Here is a 24,036-nt window from a genome sequence, read left to right as displayed (position 1 = left end):
TTATTTATCAGGTGCAATATATAGCACTATTAAGAGTTTTGGGGGAATAACATGCCGATTTCAGTGTTTAACATACTAAGCCGCATGACATGGTGCATATTGTATGATTTTCCCCTGTTAAATTTTGGCAGGTTTGTCATGCTGAAATTTAAGGAAGGTTGAGGTATTTAATGCATCTGATTAGATACGGTAAATACTTTCAAACTTGTGAAAACTGTGATTTGTGCAGGGGTCGGAGAACAACGCCCCCTCATAATCAGGCCCTATGGGGAGGTTAACGCCATTTTAAGGTGGTACAGTATGTTACAAAGGTGCAGCAAGAGATTCAATATTTTTACTAATGCTTGTTTAGGTGGGTTTTAGGTTTATGCTCTTTGTTTGACTTGTTTGCTGAAGCAGGAAACCACGTTGGTGCCAATATTTGAGACGGTGTGGTCATGTTTCTTACATAGTCTTGCAGCATAGTTTCTTAGTACACATTTGCAATTAGTGTTTTATAGCAACATAGTCAGTATTTTGACCTCTAACATTTTTCCTTGTGATGCTCTTTCTCCTTAGTATGTGCGCGCCTCCAACGACACCTCTCCTGAAGTTCTATTCCAAATGATGACCGACCAGTGGCAGCTCAGGGTGCCCAACCTGCTGATCACAGTGACCGGTGGAGCTAAGAGCTTTAACATGAATCACCGGCTGAAGAACCTCTTCAGCAAGGGGCTTGTCAAAGCAGCTCAGACCACAGGTGAGAAGGGACCACAAATATCACACATCAATAAAGAATAAACTGGAGACCCTAGGTTCAGTCCATCCAGTGAGATGGAATCATACAAAAGTGCACAAGTATTCATACTTGCGCCTGGCTCTTAATGCGCTTTGGAGGTTTCAGACACCTATTAGTTTCATAAGTAGGTAAAGAGCTGGTGCATGCCAAGTATGGGTCCATCATAAATATTTTCTTTTACATAACCTTGTGGATTTGAAGAGATTAGTTAAAATTCTCATTCCAAACACCTGAAGGGGAGGGAAAATCCTCATGAAGAGGTTAGTCACCTTGTATTTCCAGTTGGCCAAAGAGAAACTCTCATTCCAACTGAGGCTCTCCTTCTCCAACTGTGATTTTAGCTTGTTGTAGTAATTTTCAATTCTACAGTGTAGGTATATTCTGGAGTAAACCAGACTGCTCTCTCAAAGGGTCTTACAGAAAGATGCAGAGTTTCCCTCTTTATCCTACAGAGCCTATTAGCTCTTAGCAGCACCTAGAATCTAAAGAGGGTACAACATGGGATCATCCTGGATTGGACACACAGCCCAGGCAAGCCATTGACAGGCCGGGGCAACCACAGGACTGCCTACATTATTACCATCAGCGACCCTTGACCCCACCAGGTAGGTCGCTCCCCCTCCGCACAGCACCGCCTGTGTCTCCCTGCCCCAGATGTACTGCTGAGGAAGTTAGAGGCCCTCCACCACCCACAGGCTACACCTGCGCCTCATCACTGGTGGCCAGTGGTAGGTCGTAGGTAGGTTTGTTCATCCTCCCCTTTATTGCTTTTATTGTATTGCCTGTATTTTCATTCTTGTGTCTGTGACTGCAGTTGTCTGTCTTCCCCCGCTGCCTGTACATGGTACGTGCTACTTTTCTTTCCTCTGTTCCCCTCGCTGTCCCCGTGCTCTCTGCCCGGTCTTTCCTTCTGTACCCATCTCTGCCCCATATCTCTGCCTGGTTTTCCCTTCTGTTCCCCTCGCTGCCCCCGTGCCTCTCTGCTCGTTCTGCCTTCTGTTCGCTGCCCCTGTATTTCAGTATTCCGTATTTTGCCTCTGTGCCACTTGTTTTTCTGGTATTTCTGTACCCTTTTTGCCTTCTGTGCCACTCGTTTTTCCCTCGTTTGTGCCCCCTTTGCCTTCTGTGCCACTTGTTTTTTTGTGCCCTTCTGCCCTCTGTGCCACCAGAACCGGACTGAGAACCAAATCTGGCCCTGTAATAAAAACTGCCACCAGGGCTCCAAAACCGGCCCTCACCTGTGAGGTGCACAGGGGGATTGCCCGGTGCCCGCTACGGCCAGTCCGGCCCTGTCTGCCACTTGTTTTTCCTTTGTTTTTGTGCCCCTTTTGCCTCCCCCTGCCCCCACAGACACCAGCAAGAGGGCCAGCTGGTTCACCCTAGAACTCCTAGCCTCCAAGCATGCCTGCCGGAAACTAGAGAAGAAATGGCACAGTAAACAAACTCTGGACAGCCACGCAGCACACAAGGACGCCATCCGCAACTACCACCAGGTCATCAGGGCGACCTAAAGGACCTCCTTCGAAGAACGCCTTGACAACCACGCACATAATAGCAAGGAGCTCTTTAACATCATGAAGGAACTCTCCAAACCCAGCTCCAACACCGACATCCCGCCGTCACAAGCCCTGTGCGACATCCTCGCCACCTTCTTCCACCGCAAGATAGCAGACATCCACCACAGCTTCAACACCCAGACAGCGCCAACAGACCGCAACACAACAGACCCTCCGCACACCATCGACCACGACACACTGCTAGCCTGGGCCAGCGTGAGCATCGATGACCCCCATCAAGACCATGCGCACAATCCACTCCGGCTCTCCGTCAGACCCATTCCCGCACCACGTCTTCAACAGAGCAAGCAGTTCCATTGCACCCCACCTGCGCAACGTCATTAATCTCTCCCTCGAGACCGCGACCTTCCCAGAGATCTGGAAGCACGCTGAGATCCACGCCCTACTCAAAAAACCTAAGGCTGACCCAAGAGACCTCAAGAACTTCCGGCCCATCTCTCTGCTCCCCTTCCCGGCCAAGGTCCCACCTGCAGCGGCTGGAGCAACGTTTGGTGCATGGAAGGAGGCGAACTGCAAACGTGGCGGGGACCTGTTCGATGCCAATGGGCTGATGGACTTCCGCACACTGCAAGCCTACTATGGCCTGCCGGACCCGGCACGCTGGCAATATTTGATGGTGGCTCATTGGGTCACACAGCCTTGGGTCCGCCTGCCTGCTAGTAGAGTGACTACTTTTGAGAAGTGGATAATCACAAGGGCAAATGATAAAAAGCGACACTCGGACATCTACTCATTTCTGATAACGCTGACTCGCCCCCCCCTGCTTCACCGGCTCGTGCAAGGTGGGAGAAAGAATGTGAACGGCCATTCACCGACACGGAGTGGAGTGACATGCTCGACCAGGCACGTACCTCTGCACTTTACACAACCAGCAAAGAGATGCTGCTATAGATCGGACATTATTAGTACCATTCTCCAGCCAGGATAGCTGCGTGGAATGTTTCTGGAGATGGGCAGCATTGGCGTCGCTGTGGGCAACAGGGTACACTTAAACACATTCTATTGCAGTGTCCAAAACTGGACCATTTCTGGTCCAACGTTCTAGAAGTGATTAATACCATGTATCAGATAGGCATTTCCAAGTTATATACTCTTGGGGTTTCCCAACCCCCACACTTACCTGCTGCGATCATATAAGGGCAAAGCAATCACATTATTGTTGGGAGCATTGAAACCAACTCTACTGGCTAGATGATGTACGGCTGCATTAGGTGTGGGTATGGAGAAGCCAACTGCGATAGCTACACAGCATTTACTGTGTTTCGACGAAATGTGGCAATCCTGCATACAATACTGTCAGAGAAGTTCCGAGAAGTGTCCGGTCAGCATTACCTGCGAATATTGCGACTAACCGCACAGGCACCAAACCTAGACCATTAGACACTGGACGCTACCTGAGAGACTTAATTGTCTGCAGCCCCCAGCCTTTGCCCGAACTTTTCCCTGTCCTATTGTCTCCTTGTTTTCTTCTTGTGTTAACAACCGATACACACCCGCTTTCATAGGCAGAGATACCGCCGGTCAATGAATGTAGGTGGCTTATTGTGCATCATGTTACTATAAAATCAATAAAATAGATTACAACCCAAAAAGGGTACAACAAGGTATCACATATATTCACGGGATAACCATCTTCTTCGAAACATTCATTTTGCCACCAAATATTTATCTTATCTATTGACACATCTACTTTACTCTAACTTGAGAATGCAAGATTCCTGATCAGGCCTCTCTCTCTCTTCGCCAGTAGTTTAATCCCGGGATTCTAACACACACCTTTGAAATAAACATTAAATTAGAAGAAGTCCATTTGTGAACTCAGATCAGCATACTCAACTTACCCTTGAGTTTGTCTATCAATGCAGGAGCCTGGATCATCACTGGTGGCTGCCATGCCGGTGTGATGCAGCTTGTTGGAGAAGCAGTCCGGGACTTCAGCATGACAGACAGCAGCTACGGCGACAGTGAAATTGTCACCATTGGCATCGCTACCTGGGGCATAGTCTACAACCGGGCAAGCCTGATCAGCAAGGCGGTGAGTGAAAGCACTAGAAAAAGGTCAAGGGATGCAAGTGATCCATAGGAATGTGAAGGGCAAATGGGGAGGAAAGCTGTCTAGAAGAATAAAATGAAACACAATGTGAAATTCTAGGTGAGTAGGTACAGTCAGACACTTTACATCTCACCGGTGTTTGAATGAGTAGATGTTTTGTAGGACAGGCAGAGGGTGGGAGGCCTCAAGATTTGGGCAGTTTGGGTTTTTATCATGGTGGATCCCATGAGGAAATATTCAAAATGAGTATCCTGGTATGCTGTCACGAAATTTGTTAAATACTATCCTTTACACTTCAGCTCCTTATTGATGTAGTCCAGTATGCAAAGTGCATAGAATGATTTGATTAAAAAATATTTAAAGGGCAAATGATTGCCCAAAGGCGTCTTGGCGCTACCTAAGTTAGGAAAGTACGACATAGCTACCAGACTTCAAAGATAATTGGTCACATCCAGGCTAAAAAGCCAAGACTTTAAACCCTTCCTAAATTTTTGGAATGGAAGTAGCCATTTTCAGTTCCAGTGGTAGAGACGCTTCCAGTTTAAGGCCTAACAGCAGATCAAGCTCCTGCCTCCCCAGGTTGCCAGTCAGTGGGAGAGCACTGTCCGGCCACGAGAGACTGGAACGGAGTGTCCTACTTGGGGAATACCAACTAAACCTGTTCCTGGGGTAAGCTGGGCCGAAGCCCTGTAGAGCCTTTATAAGCTGTGCAAAGCCCCTTAAAGATTATACGTTTTCTAATTGGCAACCAATGAAGATAAATGACTGCGTTGGAGGCTGAACAATATCTGGAGGTCTTGGTTAGAAAATGGCCTGCCGCATTCTGAACAATTTGCATTTTTTCAGATGTTTCTTTGATAGATTTACATAAAGCCCATTGGAGTAGTCCATCCTCTATAACACTAAAGCACTACATCCTCTGATTTTATACAAATCACTTAATCTCTCTGGGTGATACATTTTTATATGAATATGCTGTAAGAGTAAAAGGCAAAACTTTATGAAAATATAGTTCCACCAAAGTGCATGTTAACAGTATTTCGGTGGCAGGAAACTGATAACAGAAGCAGACAAGGACCAAGCATTGGTAAATGCAGGAAAATATGTTGCAGCAATAGTAATGGAGGACAGGTAAGTGGGACGCACAGTAACCAATGAAAAGCCAGGAAAGAGAGGAGGCGGGATGCAAGTCCCTTTTAAGTTTATATTAAAAACCATAGATTTCACAAGCACAGCGCAAGCGCTGTACAGGTAAAGCCTATAGATAATTACAGTTCGGAAAACTACATATATTTTTTACATACAAACCGTACTTAAACTACGCAAACATTGGTTATAGCTTAAATTTATAATTTACACACTACCTTGTATTTTTTATTGATATGCCAAACAAAACCAACCCCACAATCTGTAACAACTGTCCTCCATTATAGCATTCCATTAGGCATATCTCAAATAGTCCGCAGTTAAATTAATCCCCGCCCCTTATCCCCTCCCCACATCAGAGTGCCATGGCTTCCTCAGTGCCGCAGTAACATTCTCCATAGTACCCCATGCTTTAATATAGCATATTGGAGAAAACAAGTACAGGTAAGCAAAAAACAGCCACTCCTAATTCCAATGCACCATCCCTTGGAGCTTCCCCCACCTGACCCATCCCATCAGGCTCTTCCTCCACTTCCATAGCCTCATCCAGCTCAACCGCAGGGGACTGCAATGCAACAACTAAAGCCTCCCAAGCCCTAGCTACCTCCAGTGCCTTATCGTTGTCACAACGCCTCGCTTGCTGCAGCCGAACTGCTCTCGCTGCGCACCCATCTCAGGAATCCCGCCCTCCAGCGCACCACTGGGCCCCTGTGACTTCCAATGCATGGTAATTTCCTGCTTGGCAAGGATGAGCCCCAGGTCGAATTCTTTTTTTTGATAATCCACTTTATTAGATTCATCACAACATGTAAATTCACAGGAGCTACACGGGGATGGCACTCATGGATGCAAAAATACGTTTGGCACATGACCCCAGAATCCTTCAGATGTCCAAGATAGCTCTGATGCGCGTGTTGGTACAAAGCCATTCTGATCCTGCTCAGTGGGTTCAGGCGCATGCAGCTGCTGCTGGACAATGTCCCATCTCATACTAAACTGCCCCGTACAGGCATATGCTGGCGCAGGGCAGTAGGGTGCAGTAGCATGCGGGTGCTCCATGTCTGGTACATGTGCATACCGGTGCCAGGGTGGAGACACGTGTTTATTGGTGCTGTGCAGCAAGTTAGGACTTTACATTTTGACTGCACCAGACGGTGGTACCACCTACACAGAGCAGGAGCATCCAGGCACCAGACTTCATGGTGCAAGAGCATAATGGTGCGGTACGCGTATATATGTACTGGGGGCAGGGGGACACTTAGCACAATGTGTGCTCTCACCCAGAGGGCTCCAAGGCAATTGAGCACAAACGATTTTCACACTGAGAGGGCCCCGGGGCAGTTCAGCAGCACGGGGTCTCACCCACTGGGCCCCAGGGCAGTTCAGTAGCGCGTGGGCTCACAACCCCTGGGCAGCTCAGCAGCGCAGGGGCTCACACCCACAGGGCTCCCAGGCAGTTTAGCAGCGCCGCCCTCTGGTTTGCCCCTGCCGCCCTCTGGTTTGCCCCTGCCGCCCTCTGGTTTGCCCCTGCCGCCCTCTGGTTTGCCCCTGCCGCCCTCTGGTTTGCCCCTGCCGCCCTCTGGTTCATCATTGTAGATTATGGGGAGAAAGCACACCTGCCCAGCCTCAACCGGGGGCTGGTTAATGTGTTACTGAATTTGAGCTTTAAGTCCGGCACCTGCTTCCTTATCTGTAAGTGCTTCCTGTTGTGGTTTAATTTTTGTGACAGCCTGGAGCATTGTGCCATACTTGTAACTATTCTCTGACCCTGCTTCGAGGGTCAGAGCAGGGTCAGAGAATAGTTGCAAGTAGGCAACTCTGGAGGCGCCGCTCAGGAAGCACTTACAGGGTTACAGCAGGTGCCCAAGTTGAAGTTAATTTCTTTGTAACCATTTTGTAAATGGTTACAAAGAAATTAGCTTCAACTTGGGCACCTGCTGTAACCCTGTAAGTGCTTCATTTATTTCAGTTTTTGAAAATCCATCCTGAACGCGATTTTGCCGATTTTTCTGCAATTTTGCGGACCGTGAAATTGCAGAAATTCCGCAAACGGAACGGATTTTACGCCCATGTTTACTCTGCAGATCATATCGGAGTTGCAGAGCCTGTAAGGACAGAAGTACCCCATCTTAATAAAATTCCCCCACCATCAATACTCCCAGTTCCTCCCAGTTAGCCATGCCAGACCAGTCTCCGCCATGCGGAAGGGCAGTGCACATGCTCAGCGGGAGTTCCGGAGCATACGGACAATCCAATCCCGCCCGGTGTTGGCTTCTGTTCCAGCTCAACCGCAACACACGCTCCTCCATTGTGAGTTGAGCTACAGCTATCTTCTGTTGAAGCACTAGAAGGGAGAGGATCTGTCTAGGGATCCATCTACCTGTAGGGTCATCCGGTCCTTGGAATTCCCTGGCCACCGCTAGGGTAAGCCACTGCAGCTGCGCTGCCAGGTAATACCATTCAAAATCGGGGACTGCCAGGCCCCCGTCGGCTCTTTGGTGCATCATCGTGGCCATCGCTACATGTCGCCGCCCCGAGCCCCAGATGAACCCCGTGGTCCTAGTACGGAGCTGGCGGAAGACCAACCCGGGGATCCAGAGGCAGGGTGCAGAAATAGTACCGAAGGCAGGGAAGCACTACCATCTTCAACAAGGTGACCCTGCCTGCGACTGACAACAGTAGTGCGCTCCAATACCCCAAACTCCCCTTGAGGGTGCGTACAGCTCTGCCCACATTACACTCCAACAGATCCCCCGAGGAGTGATATACGTTAGTGCTTAAATAGCGCCAACAACGAGGCTCCCATCGGATACCTGCCACCAACTCACTCATCCTCACCCCGGCACAACCGGAAACAAGCAGGTCTTCCTCCAGTTCACCCTAAGGCCAGATAACTGGCCGAATTCCCCAAGTAGGGACCTCGCACCAACCAAGGACTCTCCTGAGTCTGCGAGAAACAGGTCGTCGGCATATATGGAAATGTAATGATTGTCACCTCGAAGGGACAATCCCAGATACCAGGCTCCCGACCGAGCATGTGCCGCCAGGGGCTCTATGGCCAGTGCAAACAGTAACGGAGAATGGGAGCAGCCCTGCCTGGTACCCCGCTGCACCTGGCAGGCCGCCCAAACCACTGCCCTGGTTTTCACCCTTGCTGTTGCAGCCTTATACAGCAGCTCTGTCCATCTCACAAATGAGTCCCGAAGGCCCTTAAAGTTCGAAATAAATAAGGCCACTCTACACTGTCAAAGGCTTTCTCAATATCTACTGACGGTACCACTACCCCCGGGGTTGCACTGTGGTCCCCACCCATGATCCGCAGGAGCAGTCGTATATTAGACGCCGTATTACATTTGGGAATGAATCCCGCTTGATCTGCATGCACGAGATGCTCCATGTAAGGGAGAAGCCGAGCACAAGAATCCTACTTAAGATTTTATAGTCGACTGCAAGCATAGAGAGCGGGCGATAGGCAGCTCTGGACTGTGCGTCCCCTCCTTTCTTCAACAAAGGGACAATGATAGCCTCCCAAGAAGTGGACGGCAGCCTCCCTGTAGAGAGCGTACAACCTGGGTGCCAACAGGTCTGCATATGCAGCATAAAACTCAACCGGGAGCCCATCCGCCCCCGGGTTTTTCCGGCGGGCCATGATTTTGATCACACCCCCCGTATCTCTTCAACAGATCTCACGCCCCAGGTCCTCACTGTGGTCTGGGTCAAGCCATGGCAACTGAGCCACTCCTAAAAAATCGACCAAGCCATCCGGCTCCCCTCGTAGGGTCCTTCTATAGAGTTCCGCGTAGAAGGCAAAGAACTGGCCATTAATGCTCTTTTGGGTGCACTCTGTGGCACCCCTGTCAGTGGACAGGATGGGGGGGGGGATCTACGAGAAGCAGGGTTTGCAAGCCACGCCAAGAGTGAACCCACCTTGTCCTGCTCAGCATAGGCCAGCACCAGATATTCCTTCTGGTCAAAGCAGCGTAGCCTCTCCACCTGCACCGCTACCCCCTCGCTTGCCGCCAACACTTCAGCGTGTGCTGCCGGGTCTGCGTGGTGAGTTCTCCCAGCCCGACGCAACAGGGCCTTCTCCCTATCTGTCCTAGAGGAGTCTTCCGCACTCCCACCATCCCGGAAATACAGTGCCCCCGCACCACAACCTTGAACACGTCCCATTCAAGAGCCTGCACCCTAATTTTCTGTAAAATATTGACCTATCCCGTCGCGGAGCTCCGCATGGAAAGCCTCGTCCTCCAGGGACACTGCCTTTAACTGCCAGGTGTGGATCAACAACCGCTCCCACGACCACTTCAATACCAATAAACCTGGGTTGTGGTCCATGATTGTCTTCGCCAGGTATTCACTATGACAAGCCAGGTTATGCACATCAGGAACACAAAAACCCATCAAGACTCACGTGGAGGGCATGGGGAACCAAATAAGAATAACCACGCTCGAGGGCATGGTGCTCCCGCCACGTATCAAGCAGTCCCCATCTCGTCTGCCAGTCACGTCTGCTCTGCAATGCCTTGTGCGCCGGGACCTGAGGCAGTGGCAGGTGGGACCTATCCAACTCCAGATCTGAAACAGTGTTAAAATCGCCTCCTATCAATATGGGTCCTGTTAAAAAGGATGGTAGTTTCCAGACAACCGGGCAAAAAAGGCAGCCTGCTCCACATTGGGGGCATACACAGCACAGCGACACATCCCTCCCATCGAGTCTCCCCTGAACCACCACAAACAGTCCTTCCAGGTCCACCATCTGGTGAGTCGGCTGGAAAGGGAACTTGGCCCTCACCCAGATGAGCGCGCCCCGAGCAAAAGCAGAATAAGTAGTATAAAACACTTGGCTGCGCCACCTACGCTGCAACGCCTGACCTTCACTACGATCCATATGTGTCTCCTGCAAGAATGCTATCTGTACCCCCCTGCCGGACCAGGTAAGCATGGATCTTGTGACGCTACATCATGATATGCATACCCCGTACATTCCAAGTCACACACTTCAATTCAAGTAGGGTCCCATACTGAAGGAGACCTCCAATACCGCCGTGCCGCAGCCATCCCGACACTCCGATTACCCCACCCATCCCCAAAACCACACATACAACCAACCCCCCAACCCACCCCAGAACAGGCTCTAAACGATGTGCTAGGGTTTGGATGGATGCCTAACTAATCCCCTGGTAGCCACCAGAGGTTCACGGGAAGCGTGAAGGTGGAGGGGGACTCTACACCAAGCTAACGCAGACCGCGACTGCAACTCCCTCTAGTGCCCAACCTCCCAGTAAAGAGAACCAAAAACGTGTGCGCCCCCACCCCCAGGCCCCCCAGAGCACCATCACCACCTCTAAGCCAGCAGCACGCCCACTCTCCTGCAAACAGAGCCTGCAGCATCCCCAGCCTGCCCCCCCCCCCCCTCCGGGCAAGCCAACAGCACCACTCAGCCCCCCTTACTGTACTCAGAATATCGTCCCACAGTCTGAGCGTCCAGTGTTTCGTCGGCTGTCCCAGGGGTGACACACGTCAGAGCAGCACCTCCCGTGTCTGTAGTATTGGAGTCCAGATCCCCGGATCCCCGCTTAGAACCAGAGCTCTCCGGGAGGACGGGACCACCTGCCCCGGAGATCTCCGATACCGCTTGCAGGGCCGCCAGCCGCTCCGTCTCCTTCTCGGACGCCGAAGGTGTCCACATCGCCTTTCTCCACCTCCTGCTGCGCCTGGGGCGGTTCGGTCCCAGCCCCCCGCGGCTTCCACTTTACCATCAGGCCTCCCATCCGTGCCAGTGCGATATGATTCCAGCCTGGACCACACCTCCTCCAGGCTACTAAAGAAGGAAGTGCTACCATCCAGCATCCCCTTCAAACGGGCAGGAAACAGCAGGGAGTACTGAATGCCCTCTTTACGAAGGGCCTACTTGGCCTCCAGGAAGGATGCTCAATGATGCTGGACCACAAACGTATAGTCTGGGTAGAGAGAAACATTAGCATTGCCTACACGATATGGGCACGCTATATGTGCCTTCTGTAATAGCATGTCCCTGTCTTTGTAGTGTAACAGCCGGGCCACCCACGGCCGAGGTGGGCGGCCCGGTGTCAGCTGACGCGCCGGAACCCTATGCGCCCTCTCCAGCGGGGAAACCTCAGTGCGGAGCCAGGCCTCCAAGTACTCCAGCATGTTAACACCTTCGATTCCTTCGGGAAGGCCCACCACTCTCACATTGTTTCTCCGATTGTGGCCTTCCGCCTCCTCAGCTCTCCTCTCCAGGACCCGCAACTGCCGGGAGACATCCCCTAACACAGCCTCGGTCTTCTACTGAGCTGGTTCAAGCACGCCCAACATAGTCTCAGCCTGCTGCACCCGATCCGCCAGCTTCCTGTGCTCCGCCCGCAGGAGGCCCAGGCCTACCGTCACCTGAGCAATGTCATTCTGGAGCGCCTCTTTTGTGTCTGAGATGGCCTGGAGGATCCGGTCCATCTGCTGCTGTTGTAGCCCCTCCGACAGCAGGCCAGGCACTCCCGACTCAAGGTCTCCACCGTGTCCTCCTCCTGTTCCGGCGGGGCCGCCCCTGCTTGGTGCGAGGCTTCCCCATACCAGCGGCCTCCCTGGCAGGCCAGGCCTGAATGCAAAATTCAGTCCCCCGTAGATGCTAAAGGGGCCCCAGGGATCCGCAAGGCACCCAGGAACACAAGGAACGTCCATTGCCGCGGTTCAGCCCACTCACGGCGGCTGCAGCACTCCAAGAACCGGTTCGTGGTCTCCCGGCCCTCACGGGCCTAGATCCCACCAGCCCAAGCTGCCGCCGGCCAAGGCAGCCCCCACAACATGCTTCTCAGACAGCCCAGCGCTCCTCCGCAGCCACACTGTACACCAGGGTATCAGCGGTCCTCCCCAGGCATCACAATTCCCAGGATGCCAGCCAACAGAGTCCGGGTCCCCCAGGGCAACACAGCCAGCACCCAGCCTCCTCAAACCGCCATCAAGTTTACGGGGATCACCATCAGCGAATCACAGGACACAACACACTCTGGGAGCTCAGGACCAAACACACCTCCACAGCTCCAGCAGGGGTATGGCCCCCTCCCGAATCCAGCTTAACACCAGCCGAGGGCAGGCCAAGACCGCCATCTCCACCCGCAGGACCCAGGCTATGCACCCCTCCGATCCATTCCTCCACCGACTAGGGAGCCGGGCAGCAGGGCCCCAAGCACAGAGGGCCCGGCACAACAGGGCCTGCCACGTCGTCCCCGCATCCTCTGGCAAGGCTCCGCCCCACCAGGGCATAGACGCTACATTCAGGCATCGCAGGGACCTCAGGTACACCACAGCAGCTTTCTGTGCACTTCACCGCCTTCCCATCCCCACACAGAGGGACCAGCGGCCCTGTCCCTCAGCTGCCGCCGCCAGCAAGCACCACGTCCGCTCCGGCCGGAGAGGTCCGCCCCCGACCGGGGAAGCAGGGCACCCTAGCCCACGGCTCCACTCTAAGGTCAGGCCTCGAATATGGCTGCCGACCTAAACAGCGGCGGAAATGCAGATCGGGACGCATTTCGCACTTTGGATGGGATCGGCACTTGTTTTCCCCTCAAAACGGCCGCCCGATCAGGAGGGGGCCGCCAAGGGCCTCGGGGGCACCGTCCTGCCACTATAACCAGAATAAAAGGACAAGGCGGGCGCGGAGCTCACAGATCACGCGTCCATGCTGCTCTGCGTCCAAGCCACGCCCCTACACACCACTTTCTAACTACTGTTACTATAAGTCGCACGCGTACGTACAGTGGTACATATAAATTGTGCCCATTTTTTTTAAACTAATTTTTTCATTAGAAACAAATTCCAATCATCACAGATATAAATTGCAGACAGTGTGGTCTTATAACATCAGATACTGAGTACTGAACACAGAAACCTAATCAATCATGTCAATTGTGAAGTGATTTTTTCTTAGTCATTTCTATTTCTACAGTCGGAGATACACATAGGTTTTCACGATATGCATTTCACCCACTCCACTTTCTGTCCCATTTTTTGGAGCACCCTCTGAATTTAAACACTTCTTTTTCAGCAATCATGCACTTATTCAGTTCAGCCATCCAAGCTTTTGTTAAAGGTCACCCCGCTACCCCCCCACTTCTCGCAATTGCTCTTAACCAATACATAACCCAAAGTGACCAGTTGTTCCACTTCTGTAAGGTCGGACGGTTCCCAGATATTGAGGAGCCCCAATGGTGGAGTGAGGCTAATCGTCTTGCCTAGTCTTGCAGGTGTGTAGTTGCCCCCTCCCACATGTGGTGTAGGAATGGACAATCCCATATAGTGTGGTAGAAAGTTGCCTCTTGATGACACCCCTCAAACAAGACTCATCCTGCCACTTCCCAATTCTAGCCAGTGTAACCCCGGTGAGGTAAGTTCTATGTAGGACTTTTAATTGGATCAGCTGGAAGCAAAGTGAGATGGCTGCCTCTCTTGGTGACATCAGCACTGTTTGCCAATCTTCATCATAGATTGCCACCGGCTGCGAAGAGCTTGGAAGGGGTCAGGTAGGTTATTATACAGCTTACGATACGTTGGAGATATAGCTTTGTTAGAGAGTAATTCAGAAAGTAACCGATCTTCTAGTGGAGACGATTCCGGGAGGCTGCCCATATCTGGGAGAGCGGTTGTTAGGGCATGCCGAATCTGCAGATATCTAAATGCCTATCCCTGGGCCATTTTGTATTTTGCTCGTAGTTCTGAAAACAATAAGATTCTACCCTTTTTCACAAGATGACCTATATTGGAGAGTCCGATTGCATCCCATTTGTCAAACCCCGGTTGATTGCACAGGAGTCCTAACTTCTGGGTATTCGCATTGCGGTCTGGAGGGAGACTATACACCATCGAGAGATCTACCCCACATATCGGACAGAAGAGTGGACCTGTATGGGGAACACATACATGTGAGCTGCATCGTATATGCCCATGTAGCAATTGTACCCGAAAAAGACTGCCACTCTAACTATAGGCAATAGAGAAGATTTTGGCTATTCTGATTCACCGGTAATCCCCCATTGGAGCACCCCCCCACCCCCCACCAAGTCACCGAGTCCGTATTAACAAGTGCTTGGAGCCCTAAGGAGCCCCGCTATGTTTTAATAATCCAAAAATTTCTGAGCCACCCTGGAAATATCTAGAGGATATTTTCGTGCTTTTTAATGGGAGAGAACTGTTTATTGTCCTGAAGAAGGTGGCTTAAAATAAAAAAGTGCCATCGAAACTTGTCGACACATCATAGCTTCATATGGTGTTACATCCAAGGATCTTACTGGTTGTCCAATAGAGGATATGATTTATGGACACCCATGAAATATTACAATGAATTTAATGTGGAGTAACGAATTTAGGATGTTTTTATGATTATGCACTGCTGTTTGTTGTTCTCTCGCTATTGTATCATTCTTTTTTATCGTTAGTATATTTGTCTTTTTATTTATTGTGTACATTGTGGAACTGACCACGAGATTTTTAACTATTTTGTAAGTCACATGTAATGTTATTAAAACAAACTTGTCTATTTGGAATATCCGCTGTTTTTGAGTATTATATTACATAATTGACTAATAGGGTCCTGGTTGGTCCTTTTTCGTTGTGACTGGTGATGCTACAGGTTTTTGGATGAATGTGGATGATAAAACAAGTCTGTATGGTCGATATCAATAAATACCTCTGATTTCAGTGTAGTGGAACTATTCCCAGGAGAAATCTACTCTTTACTTACCTGTGGTACCCCTTCTCTTGGGTGTGGGGTTGCTCCCATTCTTTTTTTGAACTAACTTCTGGGTATACCACAATGGAGTGGACTGAGTCAGTACGTCAGTCCAGCCCAAGTGTTTGGTCGCCTGGTGCCAGAGTTGCAGGCTGTGGGGCCCAAAAATCTCCCTTTCCGGACCTTTGTATATAGGGCACCTAGGTATCCTTCCCGCCCCATTTGGTACCTGTCCAACATGTAGGCAGGGTCAAGCGGAGAGCGGTACAACCCGTGGTTTACCACTACAAGCTGAGACGCCCAGTAATGGAGCCGCATGTCTGGCAGGGCGATCCCTCCATCATTCCACCCTTTAGATAATTTATGTAATGCAATACGTGGTGCCCCTCTGTTCCATAGCAGTGACCAACTCGGTGTCGATGTTTTTGAAATACGTATCAGAAATTGGGTATGGGCAGTTCTGAAGGACATATAAAAACCGTGGGAGGGCCAGCATCTTAAATAAGGCTGTTGGCCCAGTAGAGAGAGCGGTTGAGATCTCAAGTGACTAACGTATTTTCTGAGTGTCTAATGGGGCAGCTAGGTTCTTGTAATAAGAGGGTCAGGGTGACAAATCCCCAGTATCGAAAGCAGTCAAGGGCCACTTCAAGATCGCAACCCGGGGGTAGTCGGGGAATTGGGCCATGAAGGACGAATAGTAATGATTTTGTCCAATTAATGGCTTATCCCGAGTACTTGCCGAAGTTAATGAAAATATTTAGGAGGCTGTGTAAGGACGCATGGGTGATGCCAAATACACCAGGATATTGTCTGCATACAAAGATATTCTGTCCTCGTGGCCCTCGTCCCATTTCAGTCCTCTAAGGGACACAACTCCTCGCACCCAGGAAACTAGTGGTTCTAGGATTAGGGAAAAGATAAGGGGGGATAGCGGGCAACCCTGTTGAGTGCCCCTGCCAAGTGTAAACATTTATAATATACGGTTATTAACCCTGACTGGGCCACGCAGGTCTGTGTACAGCCGTTTTATCCAACACAGGAATTTCGGGCTGAACCCCAGGCGCGCCAGGACTTGAAAGATAGGGCCATAGAAGCATCCAGAGAGAGCACCACTGCATCTTCTATGCATCGTTGTCAACCCAGAACATTGTGGAGACGGCGGATATTCCATGCTGTGTTCTGCCCTGGCATGAAGCCACATTGGTCGGCACGAACTAGAGATGAAATTATTGGGATGAGACGGTTAGCTAGGAGTTTGGCCAGGACTTTAGCTTCGACATTGATCAAAGAGATCAGTCGATAGGAACCGCAGCTGTCTGCTGGTTTACCAGGCTTCCGGATGACCGCTATAGAAGCAAACCGCTGATCATCACACCATTTTGTTTTTGGGCCCCAGGGACCCCATCCCCTGGGGACAGGTATATTTATTAAGGGACGGGGCACCTAGCCCACAGTTCTAAGCATTAAAAGCCCCCCTGGGACCCCATCCCCTGGGGCTGGTTACATTTAAGAAACCAAAGGCCATTAAAGGCCGATCAGTAAATAAAAACGAGAGGGGGGCCACATGGTTCCCTCCCTGAGCCTCTAAGGAACCCGGAGACCCAGTCACTGGGGGCCGGTCAGTAACGAAAAATTCAATATCCAACATATAAAAACAAAGGTTGAAGATAACATAGTTAGAAGATCTTTATTTATTATTCCTGTAGAAAAGCAACCTAAACTACACGAGCCTTAGAAATTAAAAAGTTATAGATATAAATGAAGGTTATAATTTCTGCCCCAAAACTTTCTTTAACTATTGCACTTCCATACACAGTTTTGTAAACTCTCTCAATTAAACTATAAGTTGGCCCTGTACCATACACAGTATTTGCACAAATGTCATTTGAGATGGCAGGGGTGTTATGAATACTATGATTTAGAGTAATGTAATGTAATGCAAGGTGTATGTATAGAGCTCTCTTTGTCACCCTTGAGCAGGTTTAAAAAAATCATTTAATGTTTACTAGACACTAGACATGCAGGTCTAGTAACCTACAAAATCAACTCGACCTAACTGAAATGCATTTGACCTTTGTCTGTGAAAGCAAACAAATGTGACCAGTTGACAAGATTTAAGGGCATTTGTATTGATCATTTACTTTGTGAGCAATAAAGATGCCTTTAAATCACATTTCCTTTGCTTTCAGAGACAGGTCAAAAGTCAGATTATTTTCCTATTTGCAAGAAGGGACGAGTAGGACCTAAAAATAGTTCACCCTAATTAAATCTGGCTCGCAAATGCGGGCGAGTGGATTTCTCGAGCCTTGATAAGGGTATCGAGGGTACCAGATGCTTCGATTTCAAGTGATGTACTATGAAATGGTACCCAGCATCCCACCCCAGAGAGCTTGGTGGTGCAAGCTTCCACTTCCCGGATAAATCCCAGCACATTCTCTACCACTCCACGGGACAGGGATTCCAAAAGGCCCATCATCTTTGGTAAAAGGCTGTTCTCTTCTTTCAGCCTAGCAATGCGGTTGGTGAACAGTGCATGCTTTTTGGGCTGATACAGGTATACTGTGTGGGACTCGGTTTCGCAAGTGCTGCCCATGGTCCCGGAAGAGGCCCAGACCATACTCGCCCAAGCAATTGCTGACAGGGGAGACAAAGCAAAGTTCATCATCTGGTGTGGACTGGACACGATGGACTCACTGCATAGAGCGATTACATCTTCAGTGGCATTTGGACAACACACCTGTCCGAAAAGCACTGGCTTTTCAGTGGATGTCCAAGCTTTCCTCATGGGCATGCACTTTGGTGGCTCTCACCTATTTGGTGAGAAGGCAAACTAAGTCCTGGAGCATTTAAAAGGACAGCAGAGCTATGGCCAGGTCCTTGGGCCTATCCATGCCCCAGCCAAGTCCAGTCTGCCTTTCACCCCCTCCATGGCTATGGTCGGGGCTACCAACCATGTACATTTAAGCCCAGCCACCAATGCCAGCAGGCCTCCAAGTCTTCCCTTGGTTGCCGATGTGGTTCCCACATACCATGTGGGATCACTAGCCAGAGGTCGGGCAAGTCCACCACTCCCCCAGAAGTCTCAGCCTCCAAAACCCTTTAGTTTGCCCTTTTACCAACAAAGCCACCAAGTGGGAGAGCAGGATTCACCATCACCTGTCCAACTGGCAGTCCATAATATCATGCCGGGGGACTATTCCATCCCCTTTCTGGAACATCCCCCACTCTTGCCACCCACACACGACTGGATGGAGGAGGACAAAACACTTTCATTCTCTGCCAGGAAGTGTTGGCTCTTTTATCCAAAGGAGCCATCAAGAGGGTGCCTGCATCAGAATTAGGTTGTGATTGCTACTCCTGCTACTTTATGGTGCCCTTCTCAATGCTTTCCTGAATGAAGTAATGTTCAAAATGCTCACTATGGGGCAGGTGTGGTTTGCCCTGGACTTCAGACTGGACGGAGTTGGATTTACAGGACACCTATTTCCACATCCCTGCCTTCCCACAGACATTACCTGGGGTTCACTATCTGCCAAGGCAACTTTCAGTTTTCTGTGCTCTCCTTTGGCCTTAACAGCACCCATTTGTGTTCACTAAGGTAATGGTGGTGATTGAGGACATCTGCAGAGTTCAGTTGTTGCAGTCTTCCTCTACCTCGATGATTGGCTGCAGAAGGCAGGTTTACCCCAGGCAGTCGTCTCCCACCTCCAGACTATAGCAGACCTCCTGCATTCACTGGGGTTCACTATCTACATGCTGAAGTGACACCTGACTGCCTCTCGCACTCCTGTTCATCGGAGCTGTTCTGGCCTATCTTCCCGAGAGGTAAGTCCAAGATATTCAGGCTATGCTACCAATATTTCAGCCTCCATCCTAGATTTCAGTGAGACTGACACTGAGGCTGTCGGGCCTTGTGGCTTCCTGCATCTTGCTAGTGGCACATGCCCGTTGACATATGCGGGCTCTGCAGTGGGACTTGAAGTTCCAGCAGACACAGCGTCAATGGAATCTCTCCAACCTGGTCCAGATCTCAGAGGGAGCTGCAGTGGTGGCTGATGAACCACTTTTCAGTGGCAAACCCCTCTCCCTTCCCCAACCGAAGTTGACTGTAGATACGGAATGCCTCACTACTGGGGTGGGGCAGCCACGGGGGAGAGGTGGAGATCAGAGGGTTTCGGGTTGTCAGGGTCTGGGCTCCACATCAATCTGTTAGAACTAGGTACAATCTAATCGGCACTGAAATACTTTGTTCCTTTGATCAGGGGAAGGCTGATGCAAGTGTGCACAGACAACACCACCAACATGTGGTACCGCAACAAACAGGGTGGGGTTGTGGACCCTTTGTCAAGAGGTCCTGTGTCTCTGGACATTGTTGGAACGTCAAGAAGTTTCTCTGATGGTTCAACACCTGATGGGCTCTCTGTACGCCAGGACCAACAAACTCAGCTGTCGATACCTAGCAGATCACAAATGGCATCTCCATCCAGAGGTGGTGCATGGTCTCTTTCAAGAATGGAGAGTTGTTCACCACCTCCATGAACCTGCAATGTCAGCAGTTCTGCGTGCTCGAGTTTCCAAGACGTCTCTTGCTCAGTGGCCTCTTGTCCTCCTTTCCACGATACCACACCTGCCCAAAGTTTTCAAGAAGATCAGGAAAGAATAGGTCGAAGTCATTCTTGTGGCTTTGCATTGGGCATGGAGATTCTGGTATCTCAAGCTTCTGAGCATAAGCATCGGTCATCTAATCAGGCTGCCACTTTAGGACGATCCTCTGTTGTAGTAACAGGGCAGGGTGCTGCACCCAAACCTGTGCACACTCCACCTTCATGCTTGGAGATTGATTGGTGACAGTTCTCAGACTCGGACCTTCCTCCCAAAGTCTGTGATGCTATTCTGGCAGCTGGGTGTCCTTCCACCAAGACAATATATGCCTCGGCCTGGGACAAGGTCATGGAGGGATGTGCGTACAAGGATATTGAACCTCTTTCTGCACATTTTTCCCCAAGTACTATTGTTAGTTCTTTCCTTGGCCCAGTAGGGCTCTGCTCTGGCTACTGTTAAAGGTTAAAGAATCTAAAATTGAGTGGATCACACACTAGTTTTCCAGAAATATTCCAAGCTTACTCAAGTTGTAGCGTGCTGCAGGGTACACTCCCTAATCACGGAGTGTAGGAAACCAATGTCTCAAGCAGCATTCCCCAATTGGGGAGCGTCCCCTTATTGCCATGCAAATATAAGAAGGGATTATATGTGGTTTGTAAATATTACACTCGATACGTGAATCAAATTTTGAATCCATGATTTATTTATTTAACTTCCAGATAATGTGTTGGGTAATAGTCATCCTTCCCAACATTAAATCGTGTTTATTTCATGTGTGAAGTGCCTATACATGTCTCTACTGAGCAGAATGTTACCATCTGTTAACCCATGATGAAGGGCAACTCAATCCCGAAATGTATTGGGATGGGATGGGATGGGATGGCTTTCATTTGCCTATGAAAAGAAATTACTTCATTTCATGAGAACATTGACCGAGTCCAAAATTGAGTTTGCATGGAGTGTAAAATAACGATGGCCGAAGTAACTATCAGTGGCTCACATTAATCCAATCATTCCATCCTTTTTTGTATACTTAAGGTGTTGCCCTAAGTGGGACAGGTATGCCTAGAACATTGGTCCCATGCACACTGTGACACTGGAGCCAGGCTATACCTGGCTGATGAGCCCTCATCTGGGCAAAACCAGTCCTAGTTTCCTAGTGTTGTGGTTCATGGAGGACCTGGCCTGGCAGTTGGAGCTGGATTGTTTTCAATGCAGCAGGGTCAAGACTGATTTGTTTATGGTTGGTGTGAGAAGTTGGCCTGGTATATGATGTCCACAGTTCTTTGGGCACCTTGTATCAGTCCAAACAATCCCTTATGGTGGTGGTTGTAAGTCAACCTTATAGACTAGCTATCCTAGGGGTAGCATGGACTAAGCAGCCTTTAAAAATATGCATATCTAGGAATGAAAGGCGAGTGTTATATAAAAACCCTCCTCTTAAACAAACTGTGAATGATGATCAGTCTAAGTGGAGTTGGTTACCTGGAGTTTTAGCAAGTACATCTGGTTCCTGTAACAAACTGCATTCAAATTTTTAACAAAGAGTTGAAGCTTATGTCGTGGAATACTTCAGGCTTTAAAGACCATAAGGAGAAATTAGGCTTTTTAGATTCCAATGAGGCAGATATAATCTGTTTACAAGAAACATGGGTGGAAGGTAGATTAGCGCTTGAAAAGGATTATTTTGTGTTGGAAAACGGTGCAATTGCTTCTAGAAGAGGCCATGCAAAGGGAGGAATAGCATGTTTATTAACAAATAGAATAAAATGGAACTATTCACACTATCTCGATCCAGGGAAGTTGTTCCAGGCAGTAACCTTAAAAGATGTATTTGAGGATTCCCCGAATTCATCGTTGGTAGTAATAAACATCTATATTCCCCCAAATTGTTGCTATAATGATAGTTTAAAAACACTGTTCTCCTTTTTAACTAAAATTATGGATGCTTCTCCACCTCCTCATGTACTAATGTTTGGGGATTTGAATTGTAACATATCCAACTGTGGATTGGAAGTATTCAGAAACATTCTCAGGGAGGAGTCTTTGAATATACCTCCGGCCCAGTTTCCAGTCAAAATTAAAACCAACAAAAGAGGTAAACTTGTCCTAGAAGGTCTACATAAAGTTGACTGTTTAATAGTAAATGGGAGGCTCCCTTCTGACACCCCAGCTGCTTTCACGCATAAGTCAAACATGGGAAAATCTATTATAGATTATGTTATGGCAGATTACGCCTTATTTTCCCGGTTGAAAAATATGAAGGTCATAGAGTCTAATCTTAGTGACCATAATGCGTTGATGCTTTTAGTCTGTCAGTCTTCCAAAAGTAGATTCTTGGAGTATGGATACGGACCTGGTTAATTTTGACTCCAATTCTGGGAAATGTTTCTGGAATTCCCGCACTTTTGAAAGTTTGGAGGCTCTGTTGAACCAAACGGTCAAGAGTTTATCTCTTTGGGAAGGGAGAGAGCTGTTAGGTTTTGCAAATTTTTTAGAATTGATAATTTCCATAGCGGAAAAGAAACCCTCTGTGAAAAAACTTTCTACAGTCCCTTGTCCTTTGCGGGCTTTAAACAGAGAAATAAATAAAGTAATAAGGGGGCAATATTTATCATTTTCCCAAGTAGCCAAGCAAAGGTTGTTAATTTTAAAAAGAAGAAGAGTTAGGCTTAAAGCCCGTTTAAAGCGTAATAAGGAAGACTCTCTCTGGATACAACTGAGAGAAGCTTCGTATAATGGCCGAGCCAAGACTTTCTGGTCTTTAATTGGCAAGGGATGTGGGACCAGAGCTAGCGCCACCCCTATTGCCATTGAGGAACGGATTTGGGTCCAATATATTGAGAATTTGTACAGTAATAATAATTCTCAATTTTCTACTGTGGAATTTAATTACGTCTCCCATATATTTGATTGCCCATCGATAAAGGATATTGAATTTGCTATTAAGAACATGCGTTCCTCTGGTGCCATGGGTCCTGATAAAATCCCCATCTCTGTTTTAAAACACCAGAGTGAACTTTGGAGCAAAATTCTCTTTCCTGTATTTAAATTTTGCTTTTTGAAAGGAATAGTCCCCCCCTCCTGGAAAGGAAGTATCATTGTTCCATTATATAAAAAAGGGGCAAGAAATCTTCCTCAAAATTATCGCCAAATCGCTTTGCTTGACGCCATTGGTAAAGTTTTCGCAAAATGTGTTCTCATTTTAATGAACCAATGGGTAACTGAGTTTAAAATCTTGCCTGTTGAACAAACAGGCTTTAGACAAAGTCACGGAACCTTAGACAACCTGACCGCTCTTCATGTTATTACGGAAAAATATGTGAAAGTCCGTGGTGGTCAGGTTTACGGCGCCTTTATCGACTTCTCCACCGCTTTTGACAAAGTGGATAGAATATTGCTTTGGAGAAAGTTATTTGATTTAGGTATGCCCCCTTTTCTTATTAAATTAATTCGTGCACTTTACTCAGATACCTGGTGTAGAGTTTTACTGGGAGGTGAACGTGGTTTATCTAAAATAATTTTCACTTCTAACGGGTTAAAGCAAGGTTGCCTGCTGGCTCCTTTGCTGTTTTCCCTTTATACAGTTAATTTACCTGCGGCCCTCTCAGCATGCGCTGGTATTGCCCCGTCTTTGGGTGGAGTTCCGATCGCATGCCTTATGTATGCAGATGATATCTTGATTTTGGATCTTACCCCGAAGGGCTTGAATAATAGTTTGCAAGCGCTGTCTGAATACGCCAAAAACCATTACCTATTGATAAATACGGCAAAAAGTAAAGTGATGTGTTTCTCCGGTAAAAAGAAACCTAAATTTCTTAATTTTCCTTGGAGGGTGGGGGAGCAAAAATTAGAAATTGTGAAAGTTTATACCTTGGGCAAAATTGTCACAAGTAATCTAAGTGACAAAGCACATTTGGATAATAATTCCCGGAAGGCTATTTCACAGGGAAAGAGCTTAGTATCATTATACAAAGCAACAGGGAGAAGGCATTTTTCTATTCTTCTTGATGTTTTTAGAGCAAAAGTCCCTGCTTCCCTATTATATGGCATAGAGTTAACAGATTTAAAGAAATGGAGTTTTTTAAACTGCGCAGAAGGGAAAATTCTGCGTAGTTTGCTTTCTGTTAGCACAGCA

General features: G+C 48.6%; 1 protein-coding gene across 2 annotated transcripts in view; it reads left to right on the top strand.

The window, feature by feature from the left end:
* The window catches only part of LOC144773609 (transient receptor potential cation channel subfamily M member 2-like), a 1,291,174-nt gene that overhangs the window by 138,076 nt on the left and 1,129,062 nt on the right, over nucleotides 1-24,036 (top strand). For both annotated transcript variants that reach the window (XM_078658751.1, XM_078658750.1), the window contains exons 5-6: nucleotides 559-739; nucleotides 4,221-4,390. In XM_078658751.1, coding sequence (XP_078514877.1) covers nucleotides 559-739; nucleotides 4,221-4,390 — 351 coding nt within the window. The remainder of the gene's footprint in view (nucleotides 1-558; nucleotides 740-4,220; nucleotides 4,391-24,036) is intronic.

Source organism: Lissotriton helveticus, chromosome 8, assembly GCF_964261635.1.
Source record: "Lissotriton helveticus chromosome 8, aLisHel1.1, whole genome shotgun sequence".
Taxonomy (NCBI): Eukaryota; Metazoa; Chordata; class Amphibia; order Caudata; family Salamandridae; genus Lissotriton; species Lissotriton helveticus.
The sequence above is the reverse complement of the archived record's forward strand: the minus strand, read 5'-3'. Positions and strand labels throughout refer to the sequence as shown.